General features: G+C 36.3%; 2 protein-coding genes across 12 annotated transcripts in view; one reads left to right on the top strand and one right to left on the bottom strand.

The window, feature by feature from the left end:
- The window catches only part of LCORL (ligand dependent nuclear receptor corepressor like), a 163,425-nt gene extending 147,644 nt beyond the window's left edge, over positions 1 to 15,781 (top strand). For 9 of the 10 annotated variants that reach the window (XM_073891468.1, XM_073891473.1, XM_025887515.2 and 6 more), the window contains one exon: positions 15,481 to 15,646. In XM_073891468.1, coding sequence (XP_073747569.1) covers positions 15,481 to 15,494 — 14 coding nt within the window. In that variant the 3' untranslated portion in view covers positions 15,495 to 15,646. Of the gene's footprint in view, positions 1 to 15,480 lie in introns of all 10 variants that reach the window. The other variant, XM_025887517.2, reaches the window with a different exon arrangement.
- A 2,256-nt stretch (positions 15,782 to 18,037) lies between these two features.
- The window catches only part of NCAPG (non-SMC condensin I complex subunit G), a 50,538-nt gene continuing 41,187 nt past the window's right edge, over positions 18,038 to 27,388 (bottom strand). For both annotated transcript variants that reach the window (XM_025887518.2, XM_073891476.1), the window contains 7 exons: positions 24,080 to 24,261; positions 23,628 to 23,802; positions 21,630 to 21,791; positions 21,205 to 21,340; positions 20,721 to 20,807; positions 19,198 to 19,267; positions 18,038 to 18,258 (listed from right to left, as the gene is read on the bottom strand). In XM_025887518.2, the coding sequence (XP_025743303.1) occupies positions 18,135 to 18,258; positions 19,198 to 19,267; positions 20,721 to 20,807; positions 21,205 to 21,340; positions 21,630 to 21,791; positions 23,628 to 23,802; positions 24,080 to 24,261 (936 nt within the window). In that variant the 3' untranslated portion in view covers positions 18,038 to 18,134. The remainder of the gene's footprint in view (positions 18,259 to 19,197; positions 19,268 to 20,720; positions 20,808 to 21,204; positions 21,341 to 21,629; positions 21,792 to 23,627; positions 23,803 to 24,079; positions 24,262 to 27,388) is intronic.

Raw genomic sequence — 27,388 nt, 5'->3', positions numbered from 1 at the left:
TATCATATCATATCATATCATATCATATCATATCATATCATATCATAGCTCTTTATGTCCCACAGTTTGGGGAACATAATTGGAAAACACTGCTGTATATAGTTTCCTGCTAGGGTTTCTTTATATTTACTGTGATATTCCCAGAAAAAAGCAATGACTATAAAAACATGTTAATTTATATACTAGATTTGTTCTTTGACATAAATTAATCAAAATTAAGTTGTAAGTGCTTTATTAACATTCACCATTAAAAGAACACTGTGGTAAATACCTATAAGCCAAAGATGATCACATAGATCCATTTTGTAAGTTTCATTTTTGTATATTAGATTTTCATTTCATGTTAAGAAAGGAGGAGTGGTGGTAGCAGTCAATTCAGGTAGCTTTACCATAGATATTACAAACCATGAGAAAATATCTTATGAATTTAGGAAAACATGAGATCAGTGTTTTGTCAAGTCTTAATTTCATATGACATCAGTATCTCCTCAAGTCTTAATTAACCTTACACCATCTTAATTTGGTCAGAACTGGATGAAGTGAAGGTAGATATTTTAATGTAAAAATGAAAAAACTCATTGGCATATTCTTTTTTATTTGGACTTCATATTACCTCTTTACTAATTGACAGTGCCACAAGTGAAACTGTTAAAACTTTTGGTTATTTGAAGTATTCTAATGAAATCAGGAATTTTTAATAAAAATCCGTTCTATTTATAATTGAGTTTCTTCCCTATCAGCATAACTTTCATAGGAACTGAGTAAGGAGAAGAGTTTTAGGTTTTGAAGCATCTCTAACTCTTGCTATAATGCTTTATTAATATATAGAAGAGCTACTTTGATAATCTCCTGTCTTGATTTTTTTTCTTAGAATTTTTCTTGACTATTTTATATCCTATTGCTTTGTTAACCATTACTGAGTTTTTCACAGTATTCTACTTTACTAATTACCCCACATCTTTCATGGAAAACCATCTAATTTACTCAACAAATTGGATACTTTTTCTTTTGATCTACTAGGCTTTGTGTTAGACATTGGGGGAGTCACAGAGGAACTCAGGGAACTTATAAAAGAATATGTCAAATTGTTTTTACTTTGGCAGCACAGTATAATTTGAAGAAAGATAATTTGATTGATTCTCCATGCTAGTGGATATGGAGTACAGAACTATTTTCAAACATAAAATTAATTCTCTAAATTGGGGCACCTGGCCCATGGCCTGTTTGTAAGTAAAGTTTTATTGTAACACTCCAAGTTCACTTAGGTATTGTCATTGCTGTTTATGCCACTGAAACTGAATTGAGTAATTTCATAAAGCCCACAAAGCTTAAAATACTTATTACCTGGCCTTTTGTGGAAAAAAGTTTGTTGACCTATATATATCAGTAGAATTTTGGTATGTGCCTAGAAAGTCATTGGGTTGTTTAAAAATAGATTAAAGTTATTATATCCAGTTTATTCCGAACACCCCATCCTCTCCCTCTTCCCACACAATGCAATATATTTCTGACTTGTAGTTGTTTTATCTGTATGGGAGAAGACCTATCTTTATCCAGCAGAGTGGTGCTGGGGGAGCCATGAGTGGTAGTTTATTCTGTTTTGTAAATCTTCATTCTCTCCCCGCAGCCTCCAGACCTGCTTTGTCTATCTGAGGTAAGTCCAAGGGTCACCCTTCTTCTCTTCCTTCACTAGTGGCTACCACCTGTTAGAAAGATTTATTTCAGTGCTTTACATCTTAAATTCCTTCCTCAAGTGTTCTCCTTTTTTCTTCTCAATTTCTTCACTTAGGGATTCAGAATTCTTGGTTCAGCTCTCCTGGCTACCATTCCCCCCAACCTCATTTTTCCTGTGCAGTAAACAGTTTGCAGTGGAGCTGAGCATTCTGTGATTATAATGTTAAGTCTATTGAATTCACCTGTTGTTTAATTACATGCGGGGCAGGGGGGTGGGGTAGGACAGAGTAGGTGTCTGAATGATTTCATCCTGCCAGGTTTTTTCTTGGTTGTTCTTGTTTAATTTTAATAAGACCTTGGCTTCTTTTTCCTACCCCACTCCCATTCCAATCCCAGGCAACCTAGACATTTCATTTGTTTTCTACTTTGTTTCTGTACATAGAAACAGAAAGCTAGATAGACCCCGTTAATTTATTCTTTAAAAAATGTCTCCTATGTGCCAGGCGATATGCTAGACATACAGGATATGATGGGGGACAAAACCACGTATTGTTCTGCCCTCAAGGTTCAAGTTTATTAAGAGAGGCAGACATTGAGTAAGTACACAAATCTTACAAGTTCTTAATTAGTAGGTGGTATTATAAGAATTCCTTATAGGGAGATTTTATCAAGTCAGAGAAATGGGGGGGAAGATTTCTCTAAGGAAATGGCCATTGAACTGAGCTGTGAAGAGTGAGTAGGAATTAATTAGGTCAAGTAGCAAAGAACTGGGAGGGGAAGACTGACTTCCAGAAAGAAAGACTTGCATGTGGGAAAACTGCAGCATGGTATTCTTTGCAGGTAAAACAATGACTGGTGTGTCTTGAGTCAAAAGAGAAAGGAGAAGCCTGATATCAGGTGTGAGGATTGAGAAGTAAATGAAGGACAGACCATGTTGATTCCCATAAGCCATGTTTATGTACTTTCAGTGGCTTCCTATTGCTCTTAGAGTAGAGATTGTATAGGGAAGATATATGACATCATCAGATTCTCCCTAAAGGATCTCTCTGACTGCCTTGTGGAAGATGAATGGTAGACTGCAAGAGTGAAGGCGTAGACCAGTATGGTGGTCCAAATGAGAACTGTACTACTTTAAAAACAATGCTTTAAAAACTTTAGTGAGCATCAGAATCACCAGGAGGGCTTATTATAAAAGAGATGGTTGGACTCCAAGGACCACACTTAGAGAACTATTGGTATAGAGTATAGAGGGTTGTAGTAGAAAGAAGATAATTCCTTACTAATATCATTATGTTATAAATTTCCCTCTGAACACTACTTTAGCTATATCTCACAAATTTTGCTCTTCTGTATTTTCACTCTCATTAAATTAGAACTATTTTCATATTTCCCTTGTGATTTCTTGTTTAACCCATGGATTACTTGGAGATAAATTGGTCAGTTTCCAAATTTTGAGGATTTTCTAGATACTGTTACTGATTTCTAGTTTAATTCTATTATGGTTATAAAATATACTTTGTATGATTTTAATTCTTTTGAATTTATTGAAAAATTTTTTTATGGTCAAGAGTCTATCCAGATCTACTTTAATGAATGTTCTCCGTGTTATTGAAAATATTGTGTAGTCCGCTGCTGTTGGGTGGAGTCTTGTCAGTTAAGCAAGTTGATAGATAGTGCTATTAAATGCTTTTACATCTTTCTTGAGTTTCAGTCTACTTATTCTGTTTATCCTTGAGAGAGAGGTTTTCAAATCTGCACCTTTGATTCTAGATTTTCCTATTTATCCTTTCAGTTGTGGTTTTGTTTCATGTATTTTGAAGCTCTGTGATTAGATGCATATACATTTAGAATTTTTATATACTTTTGGTGAATTTACTCCTTTTCTATATGAAATGAACCCCTTTTTCTCTGGAAATATTCTTTGGTCTGAAATCATTTTTTGTCTAATATTACTATAGTCATTCCAGCTACTTTTCACTAGTTTTAGCATGGTATATCTTTTCCCATACTTTCATTCTTAACCTATATGTCTCTGTATTTGAAGTGAGTTTCTTTTAGGCAGCATACAGTTGAGGCTTGCTTTCTCACCCAATCTGACAATCTCTGCCTTTTAATAGACCATTTTCATTTCATGTGACTTGATGTGGTTTTCAGTCAGCCAACTTTGTTTGTTTTGTTTTGTTTTAATTGAGGTATAATTGACATATAACAGCTTAGTTTCGAATGTACAACATAATGATTTGGTATTTGTTATGTATTGTGATGTGATCACCACAGTAAGTCTAGTTGACTTTTGTCACCATAGAATTTTTTCTTGTGATGAAAACTTTTATGATCTGTTCTTTTAGCAACCTTCAAATGTATAATACAGTATTATTAATTATAGTCAGCGACTGTGCTGTATGTTACATTCCCATGACTTCTTTATTTTATGACTAGAAGTTTGTATCTTTTGAGCCCCTTCACCCATTTTGCCCCTGCCTCTAGCATCCACCAATCTGCTTTCTGTATTAGTGAGCTTGGTTGTTTTTTGTTATTTTTAGATTCCACATATAAGTGAAATCATCTGGTATTTGTCTTTCTCTGACTTATTTCACTTAGCATAATCCCCTCAAGATCCATTCATGTTATTGCAAATGGCAAGATTTCCTTTTTATGGCTGGATGTGTGTCTGTGTGTGTGTGTATGTGACAGAGAGAGAGAGAGAGAGATTCTCTTTATCCATTCATCCATTGATAGACACAAGTTGTTTCCATATCTTGGTTATTGTAAATAATGCTGCAGTGAACACGTCGGGGGGTGCATATATCTTTTCAAGTTTACTGTTTCATTTTTTGGATAAATATCCAGAAGTGGAATTGCTGGATCATATAGTAGTTCTATTTTTAATTTTTTTTTAAAGATTTTATTTATTTGACAGAGAGAGCACAAGCAGAGGGAGAGAGAGAGAGAGAGAAGCAGGCTCCCTGCTGAGCAAGGAGCCCGATGTGGGACTTGATCCCAGGACCCTGGGATCATGACCTGGGCCGAAGGCAGCTGCTTAACTGACTGAGCCACCCAGGCATCCCTATTTTTAATTTTTTGAGGAACATCCATACTATTTTCTTTAGGGGGTATACCAATTTATATTCCCACTAATAGTATACAAGGTTCACCTTTTTCCACATCTTCACCCACATTTGTTATTTTTTTGATAATAGCCATCCAAATTTCTGTTTTCTATTCATCCCATCTATTATTTACTTCCTTTTTTCTCTTTTCCTGCCTTCTTTTGGAAAAGCTGAGTGTATTTTATTATTCTATTTACTCTCTTAATTATTTTTTTAAGAAGTACTTGCTGTCAAGTTTACCCTATATATCAACTTACCAGTAACTCTCTTCAGATGTTACACCACTTCATGTATAGTCTAAGAACTTTACAGTATATTTGCATTTTTTGCCTCCAAGCCTTTGTGCTATTATTATTGTCATACATTTTGCTTCATTTTGGATTATGCTATTTCATGTTTTTACGCTTAATAACCTCTTCTTTGGATTGTCTAATCTGCTGTTAGTAACAGCCAGGATATTTTCATTTCAGAAATTATATTTTCATCTCCAGAGATTTAAATTTAGTCTTCTGGGGCGCCTGGGTGGCTCAGCTGGTTAAGCGTCTGCCTTCGGCTCAGGTTACGAGCCCAGGGTCCTAGGATCAAGCCCCATGTTGGTCTCCCTGCTCAGCAGGGAACCTGCTTCTCCCTCTCCCCTCTGCTGGTGCTCTCTCTCTCTTGCTATGTCTTTCTCTCTCACAAATAGATAAATAAAATCCTTTTAATAAATAAATTAATTTAGTCTTCTTTGTATCTACTATATTTCTCCTCATGCTCATGCTTTCCTCAGCTTCTTGAAAGTACCTGCATTAATATCCTTGTGTGCTAATTTTACAATGTGTGCTATCAGTTCCTACTGATTGATTTTTCTTCTCATTTTGGGTCATATTTTCCTGTTTTTTGCATGCCTGGTAATTTTGGATTAGATGCTGGACATTGTCGATTTTACCTTGTATGCTGGGGTTTTTTTGTTTTGTTTGTTTTTGCAATGTCTTCAATGTTTTGTGGCTCTGTTCTAAGACACTATTAACTCATTAAGAAAACTTTTTAGTGTTTCAAATCTTGCTTTTGGGCATTGATAGGCAGAGTTGGAACAGCCTTTAGTCTAGGACAGTGGTTCTCAACTGGGGATGTCCTGCAGAGGATATCTGATGATGTATAGAGACATTTTGGATTGTCACACTTAGTGGGTAGAGGCCAGAGATGCTACAAACATTCTACAGTGCATAATAAGACAACTCCTCACAATAAAGAATCACTTGGCCCCAAATGTCAGTAGTGCTGAGGATGAGAAATCTTGCCGTAGGGCTAATTTTACCCCACTAGTGAGGCACTACCAATAATTATTTACTGTCATATATGTCAGGGGTTCTTTCCATTCTTGCTGGTGCAAACACAAATTATATCCAGTCCTTTGTGGCCTCTAGCAATTTTCCGCCTGGTCCTTTTCAGTGGTCTTTTTCACAGATTTGGGAAACATTCATCATGCACTGATCAGTACTTATCTACAGATTTGAGGGAAGCCAGTGCAGATCTCTAGAGCTCTCTCTGTGCGGCTCTGTCTCCTGTGCTCTGCCCCACAGATTCTGGTTGCTTTGGTCTCCCTCAGCAACAAACTGTCGTCTCATCTCAGGAAGATGTCCAAGCTCCTTTTGGTCCCTCTCTCTATACTGCAGACTGGAAATTCTTCAGGCAGTAAGCCAGAGCAATTTTTATGACTTCCCTCCTTTGTTCCCTTCTTTCAGGGATCACAGTCACCCTGTACTTTCTTTCATCCATTGTCTTAAAAATATTTCAGGGGCTCATGGGTGGCTCAGTCAGTTAAGCGTCTGGCTCTCAATTTCAGCTCAGGTCTTGATGTCAGGGTCATGAGTTCAAGCCCCACACTGGGCTCCATGCTGGATGTGGAGCCTACTATATATATTGCATATATTTTTGTCAATTTTTTAAGTTGTTTAAAGTGAGAGGGTAAATCTGATTCCTGTTACTTCATCACAGCCTGAAGCAGAAGTCCTAGATTTATTCTTTTGACAGATATTTATCCAGTTTCTATATGCAGGGTACTGCAAATAATATGTTGAACAAGACCAATATGTTGTACTTTCTCATCAAGCTCGTATTTTAATGGGAGGGAGGAAAAACATAAGCAATTGTAAGTTCTGTGTTCATGAAATTAGATGATCTAAAGAGTTTCTATTGGTAGTAACTTTAGGTTGAGTACTCAGGGAAATCCTTTTTGAAGAAGTAATGTGGTGAGCAGTGGGAGGATTTGAGATGTCTGAGATGTCACTGATAACTGAAACAGTATGGATGAGAACCCCTAAAGAAAGATTATAGAAGAAGAAAAGGAAGCCTGGGAGTTAGGCTTGAAAAATTTCAAGCCATCCAAGAGGAGGATGACTTGCAGTGAAGGGAAGAAGAAAGCCAGTATTGTGTTTTGTCTCAAAAGCCAAAAAAAAAGTGAGTTTCAAGAAAGAGGTTTACTCTTCTCAGGCTGCCATCACGAAATACTGTAGACTGCATGTCTTAATGACAGATTTGTTTTCTCACAGTTCTGGAGGCTGGGAAGTCCAAGATCAAGGTCTGGAGGTTCAGTTTCTGGTGGGTCTCTGTTGCTGGTTTGCAAATGGCTACCTTCCCATTCTGTGGTGTCTTCTTCTCCTCTTATGGGGACAACAAGGCCATCAGATTAGGGCTCCACCCTGTAACCTTATTTTACCTTAGTTACCTCCTAAAGGCCCTATATCTCTTAATATAGGGGGTTAGAACTTCAGCATATAATACAGGGAGATACACAATTCAGTCTGTAGCAGAGGAAATGACCAATAGTGTTTAATGTTCTGAAAATTAAAGATCATTCATCAAATTTATCAATTCATTGGTGACTTTAGTAAGTGCTGTTTTCATGGAGTGAAAGACCCGGAAGCCAGATTGGAGTAGGTTAAGAATAAGAGAAAGAAAATGGTGATGGCAAGTATAGGATAACTCATTAAAATAATCTAGCTCTAAAAATGTTATTTGGAGGAAAATAAAAGATTGAGTGAAGTTTTGTTTTTGTTTTTAAGGAATGAGAGACCTTGCACATCATGGTGAGGAGAAGACATGTTCTAGTATTTATCTGTTGCCACAACAGTGCTACCTTACAAACCACCCTAAAACTTACTCCCTTAAGTAAATTAAGCACTTCACTCCTGGATCTCTGACTGACAAATAAGGCTAAGAGGTTCTTTTGGCTTTGGCTGGGTTCCCTCACATGCCTTGTACTAGCTGGCCATCAGGTGAGCCGGCTTAGCCCCGCTCTGTGTCTCACGTCCATACAGCGGGTCAGCCCAGGCATTGTTCTCGTGGCAAAAACAGAGATACACAGGGGGGCATAAGTGCCCAAGTAGTTTCTGAAGCTTCAGCTTGCACTGGCCTCAGCCAGTTTAGAGTTCATACTTGCTAACATCCTGTTGGCCAAAGCAAGTCACGTGGGTGAGGCCAGAATGAGAGGACATTGCAAAAAAAATAGGGCAAAGAGATGAATATAGGGAGGGGTGAAGAAGTTGGCCTGTGGATGCAGCTATATTAAAAAAAAAAAAAGGAAGGGATCATTGATTATAATCATTTTTAAGTTCCTCAGAAGGCAAATGGGAACAGGATCCAAAATCTTTCTAAGGGCTGTCAGGCTCCATACGCTTTCACAGTTAGTCAGTTGGCATTATTTTAGATCAATAACTTGCTAAGTTTTTAATTAATTTACTAAAATTTCCTATTTTATTATTATAAATGTATGTGAATCACATTTGTGTTTATTGAATATCTGAATACCTATTTAAGATACTGATTTAGGCACAGTTGTGTTATACTAATTTAATATACAAGTTAATTAAGAAATTCAGGTAAATTCTTTTTGTCCCTACCTGGCCAATGATCACTTGTAAATCATATAGCACTGCAAACTGTTCATTGATTTCTGAAGAGAATTGATTTTGTGCCTTTAATCGGACTATAATTTCCTTCATTCCATCCAACTAAAAATTCAGGTAAATATCCAGTTTCTCAGGAGAAACTATTCTTTTTATTCTACATGTTTTCTTGTGAATCTCCAGTTATGGTTTGCTCTAATAATCATGATAGCACTTACTAGTTAAGCACATATTATGCTAATCTTTATATTAAAAAAAAGTAGTTCTCCTAAAATTGTTTGGAGTAAACTGCAAATCTGATTCTTATCCAAGAATATGAGACTTCAGAGTCTTACTCTTAACCACCAGGTTCTTCTGTTCCTCCAAATAACCACATCAAATAATCAAAAGCAAGTCAGAAAAAATGTCTGACTTAAAATCTACCACTTAATCTGCCAAGGCCCTTAAATTCATCAGTATCCTACCAAAGAGAAATTTTTCTCTTGAGATAAATTAAGTCTTTAAAAACAAAAAACCTGTATAACCTAACTTACAGAGTTTGCCAACAAGAGAAAGGATTTACATTAGACATCATGTTCCACTGGTAGACCATGTATAACTGGCTAGATCCCTATGGCTCTTTCATTTGAACCCCTCTCCCCTTTAAAGCCCAGAGATTTAAAATTAAATGGTTGTACTAGTGCAAAAACAAATCATACACATATCTGTCATCCTGTATCCCCACATATGTACCTTTTGACTTTTTGTTAGTAGTACTAATACTAACATTTATTGAGTCCTTACTGTGTGTCCAGCCAGGCATTTTTTACATGCATTCTCTATACCAACTGCTTTGTTTACATAAACTCATTAATAGTCACATTACCCTTAAGAGGTAGGTACTCTCATTATCTTCACTTTCCAGTTAAATTGAAGCTTAGAGGTTAAGGAATGTACACTTAGCAGGTAAGTGATTTAATTCGGAATCAAAAGTTAGGCTCTATGAAGCCTCCGTCTGTCCCAATTTACTAAAATCCTTTAGTAAAGAATTTACTTTAGACCTATTTCAAATATTTTTTCCCCAACCTCCCCATTGCTGGGATTAATTTCCCTTCTCTGTAATCCCTTAGTCTTCAGTTACCTCTTCTATATCTATTTATAATAAAATAAATATATTTTGGTAATTGATGAATATTTCTCCCTTCTGCCTCCTTACCAAGCTGCAAAACCCTTGAAGACAGACACCATCACAGTATTTTATATTCTAAATATATTAGGTAGGTGTTGGTTAAGGATTTGAGGGAAGAATGAGTGAATACTAACTTTGGTAACCAGCAGACCTGGCTTATGAACGCATGCCAGCTCGTCATAGAACTGAAACACTTTGATAGATGGCGAAGTCCTCGGTATTGGCCTCTGGGAACCCTGGAATTATCAAATTTAGAGTCCAGTAGACCAAGGATTTCATTTCTATAACTTCTTACTACATCAAAACCATGGGAATACGCTTGTTGACTTCATAAAGGTTCTCTGATCTAGTTTACACATTTAACAGCCCTATTGTGGTATTTGGATAGATTTGTGGAGAATCAGCCTCAAGGGTATACCTATAATCGCTATTCAGTAAATTTTCACATCAGATGACGCTATCACCAGAGGAAATAGCCAGTCATTCAGAATTTGGAGTTAAATAGATGAGTTCAGATTCGATAGTTTCGGGTACTTTATAGTAACTATTCACATTCTAAATCCTATACCAGATTTGTCTATCCATGCATACAGCTGACTTTCCTCCCTTTGAAAAGATGAACTTATGTTTCTTAAAACCTTTAACCTAAACAATACTCTTATGGTAGGGGAGCCTTGGTGGCTCAGTCAGTTGAGTGTCCGACTCTTGATTTTGGCTCAGGTCATGATCTCAGGGTTGTGGGATCGAGCCCTGCATGGGGCTCCGAGATCAGCGAAAAGTCTGCTTGAGATTCTCTCTCTCTCCCCCTCCCTCTCCCTCTGGCCCTCCCCACCGCTTTCTCTCTCGAAAATAAATCTTTAAAAAAAAATACTCTTATGATAGCTCTCAAAAAACATGTCTGTGCCCTAACATATTTTCTTTTTTTATCTTGAGAAATTGAAAGATATGACTACTACTTATTTAGTTAAATATGTGGAAACTTCATGCTCTAACATATATAATTTCCTAGATACGGTTGTGGCTGTAGCCCTTCAGAATGTCTGTCTGTCTGAAATCTGTAGACCAGACACTTACCATATGTTAAGTATTCTGAAGAAATAGATAAATGGGTATTAACATAAAGGGAGAATCATGACAGAATTACAGCCCAAGAGTTAGTATGCAGGATAGGGTAATAAATCCTAGACTCTGAACTTGCACTTATTAGTTGAATGAACCTTAATGTGTCATTTTACTTCTTTGAGCCTCAGTGGTGGTTTTTGGAATTGAATGCAACATTATCAGAAAGATTTTTAGCATAGTTCCTAGCACGTAGCAACTGCTGTAGAAATGATCTTTTCAGACCTGTCTTGCTCACACTAAAATTTGTTTCCTGCGATTTGACTAGCCTACTTTAAAGTTTATTGTCTCTATGACAGAAATGAACTATCCCCTATCTCTAGTAATAAGTAAAACAAGTGTGATTTATTACAGCTAGATATATTAAAATTTTTTTGTTAGAATTATCAGTAATCATTTTTTAATATATTTTTTAAAGATTTAATATATTTGTGAGCTCATGAGCAGAGAGGGAGACAATCTCAAGCAGACTCGGCGCCAAGCACATAGCCCAGTGTGGGGCTTGATCTCAAGACCCTGAGATCATGACCCGAGCCAAAATCAAGAGTTGGCCACCTAACCCTCTGAGCCACCCAGGCGCCCCAGTAATCATTAATTTAAATCACACATTGTAACTGTTTGGATTTCCATGACCCAGAAAATATTTTCATCTTTTATACTTCCCAAATGCACATATTCTTGTAAACCTCCATTCACATGCCGGAGAGACGTTCTCCCTTACTTAGGGTGGATGAAATTACAGAAGTATTGAAAATAGGCTTGTATGTCCAGATGATCATTTCAGTGCCCCTTCCTTGTCATTCACTCACCTACCGTCTGTCTCGGTTGCTAGTTTGATAGAAGAGGCCTTAGGGTGAGTACCTCTCTTCCAGCTTTGTCCCCCATTCACCAAAAGACACAGTGTTAAATTAAACCTTTGCATTTGTCGATGGCTCCGTATGGTTTTTAAATCATGTTAAATGGCTCTCATTAAATCATTCAGAAATGTAATGGTAAACAGGATGATGTTTAATTTTAAGAGGGAGAGAGAGAATCTCAAGCAGGCTCCATGCCCAGCACAGAGTCCAACACGGGGCTCAGTCTTACAACCCTGAGATCATGACCTGAGCCAGAATCAAGAGTTGGATGCTTAACTGACTGAGCTCCCCAGGCGCCCCTCAATATCTTTTTTTTAAAGATGAGAAAAGGAGAAGGAAAGAGACTAAGGTTACTTGTCCAGGGTCCTAAGGCTGATGATTGATCTTCTCAGAACTGGGACTCAGGTCTTTATGTTCCTTTCCCCAGTTCTTTATACACTGTCACTGAGCTTTCAACAGAATCCTTGATACGGCTATATAAAGCCACTTGATCTGATAGTTTAAATGCTGCTGCTTCAACTTTCTAATCATATGTAAGGCAAAGAAGCCATGAAATATAAGACTGCTAGATTTGATGATCCAAAATTTAGAATGGATTCATGACAAAATCACCATAAGCAGATACAAACACTAATGAACTAGGCTGCGTAGGGAGGGGAGTAGGATTGTAAACCACATAGAACAGAGCACCCATCTTAACTACATATCAATATGAAAATAAGCTGAACCTTCCTCATAAGAGAAATGCAAATTAAACAATGAAATACCATTTTTTGACCTATCATTTTTTTCAAAGATCCATGTTTTATTATACATTATTGGTAAGAAAATGAAAGAAGGACACTTGCACACGTTGTTGGCAAGAGTGTAAAATGGTACGTAATCTATGCAGGATATTTTGGTAATATCTGTCAGAACTTTAAAAGCACCCTGTGACTCAGTTTATCCTATGCCTAGACATCAGCCCTATAGATACAGTTGAATGCACAGACACATACAAGAGTATTCAACTTAATTTTTAAAACATACAAAACAAAAAGTTTAAAAAGTACATCAAGAAAATTTGAGGGGGTACCTGGCTGACTCTGTCAGTAGAGCTTGGGACTCTTCTTGTGATCGTGAGTTCAAGCCCCATACTGGGTGTGGAGATTAAAAACAAAAAGTTGAGGAATATTTAATCTTTCACTTGGTACAAATGTGTATGATTGTACCACAAATTCCTGACATTAAACCTAACTAGTCAATTTTTTAATTTCCAAATATAAAGGATTGTTAAAAATTCTTCTAGATTGCAAATTCTTTGAAAGCATGCACTGTGTACACTTCCTCATCTTTGTACCTCAGAGGTGCTGCTTTCTAGTGGGTACTCAATGTTAAATAATTTGGTACAGAAAATGGAATTGAAAAGTGCTTTGGTTATTACTAGATTACTTAAGAGATCCAGGTTCTTATATTAGTCCACATACATCTGATTGGAACACTGAAAAAAGAGAAGTTTTCTATTTTTCTATTTTCCTATACCTTAGTTTCCCCATCTTAAAAAGGGGGTGGATGGGTGGTTCCTAGAAAGGTCCCTTCTAGCTCTGTTGTTCTAATGCTTCTGTTTCTAGCGCTTGAAGATGGCTATATTCTTCTACTCTTAGTATTCTATAGATTAGTAGCCCCAAACATTGCACACTGAGTTTTAAGTGTATATGTATGAATTAAGTATGTCAATCTGTGTATTAGTACAAACATACAGTTCTTTTAAAACTGGAATTTTCTTCCCATGCATGTGTAGTTTTGTGCACTCCTGGAGTTTGTATACCCAAATTTGGAGTACACTCTCTAGAAAAGTAACTTTAATTTTTTGAAGGTCTTAAAAAGAACAATGTAGTTATTAAAGTATTATTCTCTGATAAATATACCTTTGTCAATCAAACAGCAAAAATCGGGGTCTTTTAGTTTTGTTTTTTAGCAAAAAATTGTTATCACCATTTGTTGCTTCATGCCATCATCTTCTTTTGGCATTGATAGTTGATCTACCAAGCTATCTTAATAAATATATTTGTATTTTTATAGCTTGCCTTAGAGTTTCTCGAAGAGGTATATATACAAATAATACAAATACGAAGGCTAGCAGTCCTTGGAAGAAGGAAAAACATTACTGCTTTATCTGAGCTTTGCTAACTTGACAAAAAATCTTGAGGGCGCCTGAGTGGCTCAGTTGGTTAAACTGCCTTCGGCTCAGGTTATGATCCTGGAGTCCTGGGATCGAGTCCCACATCGGGCTCCCCCTTCTCTGTGGGGAGCCTGCTTCTCCCTCTGCCTGCCACTCCCCCTGCTCTGTGTCAAATAAATAAAATCTTTAAAAAAAAAAAATCTTGAGGTCCATGAGGCCCTCAATCTAATAACAGTAACCAATACAAATATTTTCAAAAATCAGTTAAGATTTCTGATATGAATGAGAATATTGTATTTTGGATCTTTGTCATTTATCAGGCCATGATTTACTTTAAATATATTCTTATTTATTCACCTGTTTTTTTGGCTTTTTAAGTGATTTTCTATTTTTGATGAGTAACCTTTTAAGCTACTTGTAGTTTGTCATTTTGCTTCATATCTATGAAGCTGAAACTATGTTATTCAGTGAAACCGGGACCATTTGCCTGGGGAGAACTCAGTGGCAACATGATAGCCATTGAAATATGCTATAACAGGTTAAATCTCTCTGGTTTATTGAATGGCAAATGAGTCTGTTTTTGAGGTTGCAAGGAAAGATCAGGAAAATGCTACTGAGGTCTGGAGGAAGCTGCCACTTGTAACAAGTCACTTAAATACTACATGCCTATTTCCTCTTCACTAACAGAAAGAATCCTAGACCTGTCATTGGAGAAAGGTTAGGAATGATGCAGTCCAACGAAACTAATCAGTTAACCATCAAATGAGCTACTGTACAGCAAGCTATTAGTTTATAAACATAAGGATTCACATCAGAAAACGTGAATAGACTATCATGAATATTATTTAAGATTCAGGACTACATGTCCATTACATGTGGACTAGCTACTCTTTGGATTCTCAAGTTTCTGTTTCTAAAGATTCTCATCAGAGCTAGTAGACAAGCATAAGGGAAAGAGGAAGGACCGTATTCCAATTCGTTGGGTGACTCTAACTTCAGACATATTTGTACTTGAGTCTGAGACTTACTTTTATTGTTTATCATCAGGATAAGTATACCAACCTTGCTTGGTTGTTAGGAAATTTAAATGAGATAATACATGTGAATGTGCCTAGAACATGGTAGACTTTCAAAGGTTAATTAATTCCTTCTTGTCTCAAAGTGGCTCTGATCCTGGTAAGTTAAAGGACAAATGAAAAAGGTTGAATCCTGCCAAGTTCAAGAGGTTAAATGTCATGAGTATACTTATGGAATCCATATACACAGTGGTTTTGTTGTCCAGTGCTATCTGGGTGACGTCTTAAGTACCTGACTATATGTAATGTATTCAGTTCAGTGAGGAGGCTGGAGCTAAGAAACAACAAAACTCTTGTACTTTCAGGGTAATAAAATGCCCTATCTACTCTGTTTAGAGGTCCAAACAATAAAAATGACTGAATTTTCTTTTACAAGGTTGATAATTTCTTTGAAGTTAAACTAAAATGCCTTGCACTTTTTTTTCCAGCATGCTACAAATGAAAACCGATGAGAAATTGAATTTGTCTGATGGGAATACAGCAAGTTGCCCTTTGAGCCCCATTAAGATGTGCCTTAATCGTCCCAGTGAATGGAATCTGAGTTTGACAGCAGCATCTCTAGCGAGCTGTACAGTTAACCAAAACCTCAAAAGTGAAGAGAAATAGATTGCAGTTCTTCTTGCACTATCCTTATTTTGTACGTCAGTATTCGTTCTGCATTTATCAATTGATCTTGAAATATTTCTAGTCCTGTGATGTCTTTATATTAAATGTAATCATGAGCATTAATCATTTGGATTATATTCTTTGTATGTTTTTTTACGTTTTACACCAGACCATTGTGGAATTTTGCAGTACAAATGGATTTTGATGTTTCTCTTTTTAAAGGTATTTTGTGAATTTTTTATGCCCTACGTTTAAATACATAATTGTCCCCAGTTTTATTTCTGTGCACAAAGTTTTAATATATACTGCATTATGTGATTTAGAAGCTAGTATTGTAAAGATTTGTGATGACCTGACCATGAACAGTTGTATAATAGGTGGATACCAACTACCTCGAAGCAAACTGGTAAAAGGCAAAGGTATCTCTTAGAAGTTTATCTCTTTCAAAGTTATATATGTATAGAAAAATTGATCATAGTTTATCAAGTAGCATGTTTTCATTCATAGAATTTGAGCTGATCGGTTCTTTCTCTGTACTTTTAGACCTATAAAATCTGTGGGCTGTAAGATCAGTGGCACAATTGCATGTTTACTCTTCAGCAAAGCTGTGCCTCTTGCAGACAAGAATACTGTTTGGTGTAAGTTACCAGTTTTGAATGAAAAATGGTAAATGGATTTACATCTATTGATTTTACTGTATTTTAGCCAATTAAGTGGAAAATGTCTTTTAAAAGCAGGATAAAATCCCTTACCTTTCACTATAATAGTGTGAAAGCATAGCTTCAGCAGTGGCTACGTGACTGTGTCTAAAACTTGAATACTGGACAGTAAGAACACTAAAGGTTTGGTGCTTCGTTTGTTTCTCCCGCGCCAGGGAACAAAAGCTCTGGTGTGGCGGTCCGTGGCGGTCCGTGGCAACGCAGCTCCTTCCCCTGCAGAGCCTGGCTGTGGGGCCGGTGGGGTTTAGGCTGAGGTGCTCCTAAACACCTTTCCTTACAGCACATTCCGCGTCCACGTTAAGTCCTATTCTCCCTATTTCTCCCTATCCCTCACCCCAAAACATTATTTTTAAAGTGACAGGGATTTGACAAAATAAGACTTCCATAAGGAATTTGAAGCACAGGAAGACACAGAGCCAACAGAATGAAAAACAATCATCTATTTTTTATTGTTTTATGCCACATCTGCCTTTTCCTTTTGCTTAATAAGCGTTTACTGTGTAACTTTCAGACTCCTTTTATATTTCTGAGCTCTATAAAGCACATATATGTATGTAATACAGCAATTTGGTTCTAAAAAGCACAACAATCTTAATTTAGCTCTTAGAACATCACCTTAAATAAATGGCCTAAATAAACCTTAAAAAGCACAATTATTATTAAAACAGATCCAACGTCAGGACACTTCTATTCTGGATAATAAAGAGAAAAGGTAATCAGAGGGATAAGAAACCATGTTTTGCTGGGTGTTGCAGACGGAAAGAGGACTGAGTTCATACTCTGTTCCACACGTGAGGCAAATGCCAATTTGGGAAGAAAAATGAGATTGACAATGAAGAAACAGTGCTCATAAACTAGTATATAAAGGACTTCCTGTCATGCTTTTCCTACTAGAATTGTCTTTTATTATCCACAGTATTTATTTTGTTATGCCAAAAACGTAGAAAGCAACTCCATAATTAACATGTATAAGTGGGGGCACCTGCCTGGCTCAGTCAGTCGAGAGAGCATGTGACTCTTGATCTTGGGGCATGAGTTCAAGCCCCATGTTGGGTTTACTTAAAAAAAATTACTTAAAAAAAAAGTATATGTGAACATCTCCTAACCCAAGAAACGCCATCAGAAACGTAAGCAAACTAGAGCTCTCATACGCAAATATTTTAAGAAGAGAAATTATCCATTCAGATAGCATTACCAAAATGTTTTTAGTGTAAGAATCACAAAATTATCAAAATAACTGTTCAGCTTAGATGCTGGGAACTTTGGAGTCATTGTAGTAGTCCTCCTAGTAAGCAAGCTCCTTTCTAGCCAGTTTGTGGTACTTCATTTGCCCTTGAGATGTCCCTTTGTAAATGTGTTCCGAAGTGTTTTCATCTGTGTTGGATGTGCCCCATCTAAATCATAAGCTTCTCAAATGCAAGCTACTAGCTAGTGACACTGAGAAGCTGTCCAGAACGCCATATACTAAATGTGAGAGTTCACGCATCACCTGGGAAGCCGATTTGCAAAGCAGGTTCCTAGGCCCACCTTAGACGCTGATTACACCCCCGGGTCCGCTGCAGGCTTCCGTGGCGCGCCGGCCAGGCACGGTCCTAATGCTTCAGTACAGGCCAAAGTAACGTGGAGTCACACAGCACGAAGTCCTACAAGCTATCAGGCATTTTCTGATTTTGATACAAGGGTAACTTTATTAAAGCAGAAAACTGAACATAATTTTAAAGGACATGGTTAAAAGGACTTCACCTCCATCATCTCTTCTAACTTATATCTTCATTGAGAAACTCTGCCAGGTTAAGTTTACTTTTTTCTAGTGCTGCTGTTTTGGCTCGTCTTGGCAATCTCATCTTCATTTCTGATTCTGGCTCTGGAATTTCAGGGTCACTAAATAGATGTTGAAAATACACCAATTTAAATACAAGCTTTAAAACAAGTTTATTTATCAATAAAACTTTTTGTTTCTGTCATTTTATCAGTGTGTAATTGATATCCTGATTTTACTAAGTTTTTAAAACTAAAACCACAAAAAGACTTATTGGCTGTCCTGCCACGTAAATCATGGAAAACCTAGCTAATTGCTTTTTATTTCTATATGGAACCTGGTATTATAAGGAAAAACAACATTTTGTAATGAAGTGACTAAATAGGAACAACTGCCCAAAAGAATTTTGGAGGACAACACAAAGTGAAAAAACATCTTACGTTCTCTTAATTTAGGTAATACATTCTTAAAACACTCTGTAAACAGGTTCCCAAGAAACATTTTAAATTTAGTCAAAATTTAACCTAAAGCTATATACTGAAAATATGCACATTACAATTTTACCAATAGATGAACGCAAGGCAACTACAAAGTTTCAGCTCACAACAGTGGCTTAATTGGCAGAATCTAAAAATAAACACTACGCCACAAATATATACAATTTACAATGATAGAGTAATCCTGCTTGTAAATATCAAGAACCCAAATCTAAATCCTTTAAGAGTTTGCTAATTCAAAGATCGGAGAGTCATACACACAATCCTGTAGTTAGAAGCATACATGGATATATAAACTCAAAGGACGTATTAAAGACGACCACCTAGGACTATGGGCCATCCCAGTAGGAAAAGCACACAAGCCATGGGAGGTCAAATGATCTTGATAATGGAATTCTAGACTATATATATCCAAGACCTTGCGATTTACAGTTTTTCACTGAGTATCTTATACATATTGAGTTCCTCTCCTTCACAGTGAAAGCAAACTACAATTTCTTTTCTACTCTCAGACCAAAAAAACACAAAAACACCACATCTATTTTCTAGATGTACATGGCATACCTTTCAGAGTCAACCTCCGCAGTCTGACGTCTCCTGTTCATCCTAGCTGAAGCTGTCACTTTTCTCCGTCCTTCAAGACAGTATACAATTCATTATCAAAATTCTCAATTGCTTACTGTTTCTATTTTCTAACCTACCCAAATCCTTCATTTTCCCTCTGCAACACATTTCTTCCTAGTTTCCAGCCATTTATTCATCTCTTTTGTAAGCTTGGGTAATAGGCAAAGGAAAATATGGAAATCAAATCAGAAGGAGGCAAATTTTAGTTAAATATATTTGGGAGAAAGAAGAATGTGAAAAACATGCTATGTAAAGAGAAGTACTTCTGCTATAACACATGACCTGTGGAGAAACTAATGAAAATTAAGGGGAGAAAAGGGGGGTATACCCATCAGCAGGCCCGGGAGAGAGAAAACTTTAATCAGTAAGGTAATGGCTTCTTACAAAATATTCAAATGTATACATGGCCAGTTCAAATATGTGTTATAAAACATTTTTCAGTATAAAAACTAGACCTTCTAACAATATGCTGAAGGTTGCAAAAATTCTACTTGCTAGAAACTTCCAAGGTTAAGAAGATAAAGTTTAGCCCATGATGCTCCCTCATTTATGATAAGAATCTGATCAAATTGCTCAGTATGAACATTTGGTTGAAATTTATATACCCTATTTATTATTCATTGAGACTTAACTGTTTTTGTCCAAAACCTTACGTATTTGCTCATAATGCTGCTAGCCCCAAGAAAACATCCAACAATATGGGACTAATTTGGAACAATACCCAACAATAAGCATGTAAATAAGTGATTGGCTACAAAAATATTATGGCCAGATTCCATTTAGAAAAAAATTAAATCTGCATAGGAAAGGGCCTACAAATTGTTTTTTAAGAATTAAAATAATGGTTGGCTTGTGGGTGGGATGATTAGCGTTCTTTATATTAGTTTGCTTGCATGTATTTTCTGATTCTTCTGTAATAAGCATGAACTGCTTTTGTAATAACAATAAAACAATAAAAAGATGTTGAATTTCAGATTTTTTTCCAAGTGATCCCCTGTCAACATTTTCTTTATTCCAACAAATCCCCTATTGTTGGATACCCCTTGGGAAATAAATGATGTTGAAAAATTATGAAATAAAATGGGAAAAAGGAAAACAGAAGCCCAGACAAGTACTACAGGGATAAAAGGTTTTCAAAAGTGCTTAATCATATAAAGGATAGAATATAACCAGCTAATAATAAAAAATCATCATTGATCATCTGATAAAAAAAATCTTAATTTAACCCAAATAGTCCTTTGCAATATGATACATTGCATCATATCTCTCAATCAAAAGCACTTGGAGCAACACTGGTATTAGAATCTTTTAGACACAAAGCAAAACCTAATATCAGCTGTAAGAACTGAAAATAAAGGATACCTGAGACATTTAAAAATCTTTATCAACAAGGAAACTTGCAAAGTGAGTATTTCATTGGAAAACAAAATTGAAAAGTTTTATTATAAAGATCCATATACTACCTCTGTTAGTCTTTTGCTGAGTGGATTTTGATGCTCGGGTTGCTTTTACATCCCTGAGAGGAGTTTTATATGCTTCTTTACTTTTTTCTATTAAAGGAAATGACACAACAATGTAAATTTTAAAAAGCTTCATTAAATATTTTAAATGGTCTTTCCAAGTCAATTTTTCATAAAACAGAAATGACACCAGTACCATTAGTAGCTATTGAAAATTATCATAAATCAGTGTTCCAAAAAACGTGAATACTGGAAAGCAAACGAAACCTAAGACAGTATGCATGGTCATATGGTGAAAAATGTACACATAAAAAAAACTACGAAAGTAGAATAAACACTTAGCAGTAATACACTTTCCAAGGGAATTAATTGGAAACATTTTTCTTTCATTTCTGAAATCCAACCACATGTTAGAGGAGAAAAAAAAGCGCCTCTTTAAGATGCAAAGGACAGAATCTTACAAATACTCAGGTTAGTATGTTATTACCATCTTCAATTTGAAAAGCAGTCATAGTCATGTTGGCATCCTGTGCTGCTACCACTTGGTCATACTCTTTATTTCCTTTTTCTAACTGAATCTTGATTTTCTCCAGAGCTCTCAGACATGTCCTGTCTTTTACTTGCTATAATAGAAAACATCATTAATGTTTTTTTTAATGCAGCATTTTCTAATCTTCTTTCAAAAAAGTTATATATGGATATCAAGATGTTTAAAAACATTTAAAAAATTCTATTAAATTTATGAAGGAAATATTTACTTCAAATGAGCAGACACAATTTGCCGACATGTATAATTTAATACAACCATGTAATGTATTTAATACAATAATTTAATACAACCACATAAATTCTACTTCAATAAAAAATTTGTTCACAGTAATTTATATACAGAGTAATTAGAAACTACTTTACCTCCAGAATTTCATTCAACAGAACCAAAAGATCTTGAGCAAGATTGCTACTGAGTTCTAAAGAACCCAAGGCTTTCGTATAGACCCGAATTTCTGGTGAACATGGACATGTTAAGATCTCATTGCAAATTTTTATAGCCAAATTGTCATGAACTGATAAGGCCTAGGAAATCAAGAGAAAAAGGTTTTGTAAACTGGAAATGGTATTACAATAGTTTCTACATATCTAACAAACATTTCCAACTAATTATCTTGCCATATGATAATGCAAAATGTCTAAATCCAAATTTAACATATTCCTCCCAAACTGAACTCCCCCTCTTCTTACAGAGGATCCGGTGGTACAGGGTCCAGATCCACCCCCTTCATGAATGAAGCATTCATCTCCAGCTACTCTGAGTTCTGGAGGCTAAAAGTTCTCAGGTGCAGAATGATCTAAGCTGGAGATGGTAGGGCCTGCCACTAATGTCCTCCTTCAGTGGCTGGAAGATATGCAGATACAACAGCCCAGCCTTGTCTCCGTCTGAACAACTCAAAGGATTAGCCCAGTTCTGGAGCCTCCATTCCTATGGGATGAGCTGGGGCTTTAAGACTGCGTGACAGTTCAGGTTCTTCCTCTGCCCCAACCTACTTCCCTCACTCCTCCAGGATGCTGATCAGGAGAAAACTCTGCAATTAAAAGATGTCAACAGCTTCTTTGAAGTCCTCTGTAACCCATACTCAGGACCTTAAGAGTTATCTTGGTTGGATTCCATCTTCCTTGCCTCCCTAAGTTCTTTCTTCATGTCTTTATACCCATATTTTTTTTGCCATGTCACTGTCTACTTTTCTTTCTACTTTCTATTGCTATTATCTTTTTTCTACAAGCTTTTTATCTCTTAATTATATAGATTTCCAACTGCTCTCTTAATATTCACTCTATTCCTCTCACCAGTTCACCTCATATAACGATACTGACCACCAAATTGATCTTCCTAATAGGTAATTTTCATCCCATCAAGCCTTTCAATATATACCCTACATCATTACGGCAAATACGGCCAACTCCAAATTCCCTACCTTAACGTTCTCCCCTCAACAGGGCCATTCTGGCTCCTTAGCCAGAATGATTCTTCCATAGTCCCCTGCATGACTTGGACAACCAGCTACATTTAATCACTTTTACCTAAAGTCTTTTTCTCTACCCAAACCACTGTCCAAATCCCAACAAGACCAAACTGAATTTTACTAGTAATGCTGTATTCATCACCCCTACTACATGAAGTCTGCCTTCTTAAGTCCTAAAGCACTTAGTAGCTCTATCACTTACCCTTACTATATTTTGCCTTAATATCCTTTGTAATCATCTTTCCAATAACATGTAACATAATGACTTGAATGGAGTATGCAGTCATTAAATTAATTAAATTAAATTAAAAAGCTATACTTTCAACTTAATTAGCTAGCATCTGAAATCATTAATAACACATTAATTTTCAATATGGTAACAAGTTTAATTAAATGATTAAGTTAAAGGATCCAAAACCCAGCTTAAGTTTAATTTATGGGACAGTTTACAGTTAACTTATCTTCTTTGAAATAAAAACAAAAATGAGCTTGAGGTGACCAATTCATTCTTTGAATTCTCCTTCCTTGTATCAGAAACAAAGCAGATAAGCCAACGTTTGAAGATTCAATGAGTCCTAGATAAACATAGGACATTTTTCAGAATGTTTAATATAGCCAGCAGTAGGTTGGGAGGGGGTAGTGAGAGAGTTGAATTTTTGGTAAGTTCTGAATTTCAGTAGCAAATTATTTCTATCTTTATATGATTATCACATTTCCCAAAAGATCTTTTTCTTCTTTTGTGTTATGTGCCACCATATAGACCAGAAATCTCAAGATCAAACCATGGCCTCTATTTCTAAGAACCTATGAAAAGGATTATTTTATCAAAAACAACAGTGACCTGTATGATAGTCATCATCCTTACCATCCATAGGCTAACATACCCACCCACCTGATAATCTTGTGAATTCTTGGCCTGAGGATTTAATCCACTTGGTCTTGTCAAATCTACAAGTAACTCAGCAACATTAGTGATATCTACTTCAGCTAAAGGAGAAGAGGCAGGAGCACTGGCCAGTGTTTGCAGAGTTGGAAGAAAGGCTTCTTCAAAACATTCCTGATTAGTCCTATTGAAAAACAATTTGAAAAGTATGTGAGCAAAGAAAAGGCATAGGATTCTCAAAAAAGAAAAAATGTATAAAATTCACCCCATCAAGATACAGTATATTTTCATCTAGGAAAGAGACAAGTAATTCAGGTAAATAAAATCTAGGCAAGTTCTCATTTTCATTATTAACCACTGGAAAAAAAGAACAATAACAAAATTATATTTATAGATATGACTCACGGGGAGCGTGAATTTAACTTCAAGTCAGATTCTGATTTATCAATATAACTAAATACCTGTTCGCATAAGCAAACATGGGGAAGAACACGCCTAGGCAATGTCGAAGTCGAACATCCTCTTCAGTCACAGGATTGTACCATAACAAGATAAGACGAGAAAGAATCCTGCTGCTGACCAACAGCCCTGAGAACATCAGCTTGGCTAGTCCTTCTGCAGCTCCTGTCCTGAGTTCAGATACCTAATAAAAATGACTTTCATTAAAAAAAATTTTTAATTTGTATTTCCCTCTTAAGCCTTACAATGTAGCCTTTCCTACAATATTTTTCTATGAACTATCAAAAAATCACTCATACTATGAATTTGTTAAAGATACATAAAAAGATTTTAGGTTAAGGCTATATGACAAATTATTAGTCTAGCTAAGAAAACTTCAATTCCCTTAAAATTTTTTTAGAAGAAATCAAAAGTTACAACAGTAATGTATTACATGCTTCTCATGAAGTAAGATATAGAAAACACTTGGTAATGATCCCTACCATCAGAGGAAGGTGACCTATAAACAGAATCTCCAGAGGTGGGAGTGACAATGTGTATGAATAAAGGGTAAATAGGAATAGAAGGTGTACAAGTGGAAAAAGGAATTCCTAGAAAGAGTAACCAAAGCAAAGCTTAGAGAAGAAAATGTAAAAGAAGATATGGTGATATTCAAATGGAGGTACAGGCATAAAGACAGGTAACTAAAAATACTAGTTAGAGACTGAATTATTAAAGTCAAGCCTCTGACACTTCCTAGCTGCATGATCCTGTGCATATTAACTTTGTACCCCATTTTTTTAAAAAAGATTTACATATCCCCACTAAGTGCAGCGCCCCCACGTGGGGCTTGATCCCATAACCCTGAGATCATGACCTGAGGTGAAATAGACGCTCAACTGACTGAGCCACCCAGGTACCCAATGTATCCTACTTTTTTCATACAAAAATAAAAAGTTCTGAATTTTAAAAAAGGATAATAAAATTACAGTTACAAAGATAAAGAAATACTACCAATAAAACTCTTAAAAACACCATCCAGACAGGGGTGCCTGGGTGCCTCAGTCGGTTAAGTGTCTGACTCTTGGTATCAGCTCAAGTTATAATCTCAAGGTCCTGAGATCCAGACCTGAGTTGGGCTCAGAGCTCAGCAGGGAGTGTGCTTGTCCCTCTCCCTCTGCTCTTCCCCCACTCTATTGCTCTGTCTCAAATAAATAAATAAAATCTTTTTTTAAAAAGTGCTAGCCACATAGTATATCCTCAACAAATATCAGTTATTGTTTATTACTACTGAATAACAGTAAATTTGCTCAGTGATCACATTACAGAGATCCTGAAAATCAGGCAAAAACATTCAGCTGTAGTGAGGCAGAATGTGGAACCACTTAAGGTTTTTGAAATGGCAGAGAAAGCCTTAAACGAGGTTTTAGGAAAATTATCTTTGCGGATTATAATCTCTGAATGTAAAACAAGTCTAAACTAGAGACAGAAGTAAAAACAATGGAACAAGCAAATACAAGAACTATTTCAAAAATTCTTCCAAAACTCAAAAATAAAGAGTTAGAGGCCAACAACATTAATAAGTGCTAGGGCACTAGCACGTGCTTTCCACACACTAACTCATTTTGGGCTCACAACAACCAGAGGGCAGAAACCTTGTTCCACTCAGCACTGTACTCTCAAGAACATAGTGACTGGCACATAATTTGCCCTCAAATATTTGTTGACTTAATTAAAGAACCATCCAGTGAATAGGAATCATTATCCCCATTTTGCAGATGAGGAAAAAAGCCAGAGACAGTAAACACCTTATTGAAGATTCACAGAAATGCAACCAGAACACAAATGTACAAGTCTACAACTTCAAAGGCTGCATACTCCCCATCTCTTTAAAATGTTTAACCGTGACATACTTTCCTGATAGCGATAGTGATCCATCTGAAGTTGAATGTCAGGAATTTGAAATGAAACAGAACTGCAAGTCTTTAAAGCATGTAAAACAATTCTTATTAGGGCCCAGAGGGCAGTGAAGTAAGTCAGATTTTGTTTAGTGGTAATGACAAAAATAAAGTCAAAATCACAGAATCTAATATAGCCATAAAGAGATTAAGGTACCAGTACTATTTAAGGAAAAAAAAAAAAGCTTCATTCCTTTGTCACACAGTTTTACTGTTCAGTCATTTTCTACCAATGCAATGTCAGCAAGCCCACAGCACTGGGTAATTCCCAACAGGAAATTAGTATATCGCTTGAATATTAACTGAAAATTTAAAAACCAACAACTGCCTTTTGACTGGTGAGTTTAATTTATTTACACTTAAATCACTGACAAGGAAGGACTGATTACCACAATTTTGCAATCAAAATGTGTAAGTCAAAAACTATTAAAAGAGACAAAGAACGATAAATACTGATATTAAAAAGGTCAATTCATCAAAAGATAATTAAAAGTATAGATAAACAGAGCCTCAGAATACATAAACAAGCATTGGCAGAAATGCAGAATGAAATAGCTCAACAATAATAACTGAAGAGTTTTCCGGAATGGACAGAGCACCCAGGCAGATCAGCAAGAAAACAACAAGGACTTGAACAGTATTACAGACCAACCAGACCCACCAAACACGTAGTCCCTCCACCTCACTATAGTAGAATACACTTCCTTCTCAAGGGCACATGGAATATCCTCAGGGACTGACACTATGTTAGGCCAAAAACAACTCGAAATAAATTTTAAAAGAATTAAAACATCAAAATATCTTCTCAAACCACAAGAGAATATACCTAGAAAGCAATACCAGAAGAAGACTGTAAAATTCACAAATATGTGTAAACAATATACTTTTTACAAACCAATGAGTCAAAGAAGACATAAAAAGGAAATTTAGAAAACACTTAGAAATGAACTAAAATGAAAAATACAAAAACCCAAAACCTAGGAAGTGCAACATAAGCTGTCTTCACAGGGCAATGTACAGCAGTAAATGCCTACACTGAAAAAGAAAAAAAAAATCTCGGACTTCCAGGAAGATGGTGGAATAGGAGTATCCTAAGCTCACCTCCTCCCATGGATATACCTAGATAATACCCACATCAGTGTAAATCACCCAGAAAACAACCCAAAGACTCTCCACAGCTAAATGTAGAGAAGAGGCCACATCGAAAAGAGCACAAGGGGTGGAGACATGGCCATGAACCAAACTGACTCATGGGACTGTCCACAGGAGGGACACTGCAGCCACTGGACAGAGGAGAGGAGGAGACCCCACCCCAGGCACCCCAGGTACTGGAGAACTGCACTGGAAAGAAGAATCCCATTTATAACATATGGC

The sequence above is a fragment of the Callorhinus ursinus genome, unplaced genomic scaffold (genome assembly GCF_003265705.2).
Source record: "Callorhinus ursinus isolate GAN/ISIS: 27379988/994484 unplaced genomic scaffold, GSC_fseal_2.0 scaffold4, whole genome shotgun sequence".
NCBI lineage: Eukaryota > Metazoa > Chordata > Mammalia > Carnivora > Otariidae > Callorhinus > Callorhinus ursinus.
This window is presented reverse-complemented; position numbering and strand designations above follow the sequence as displayed.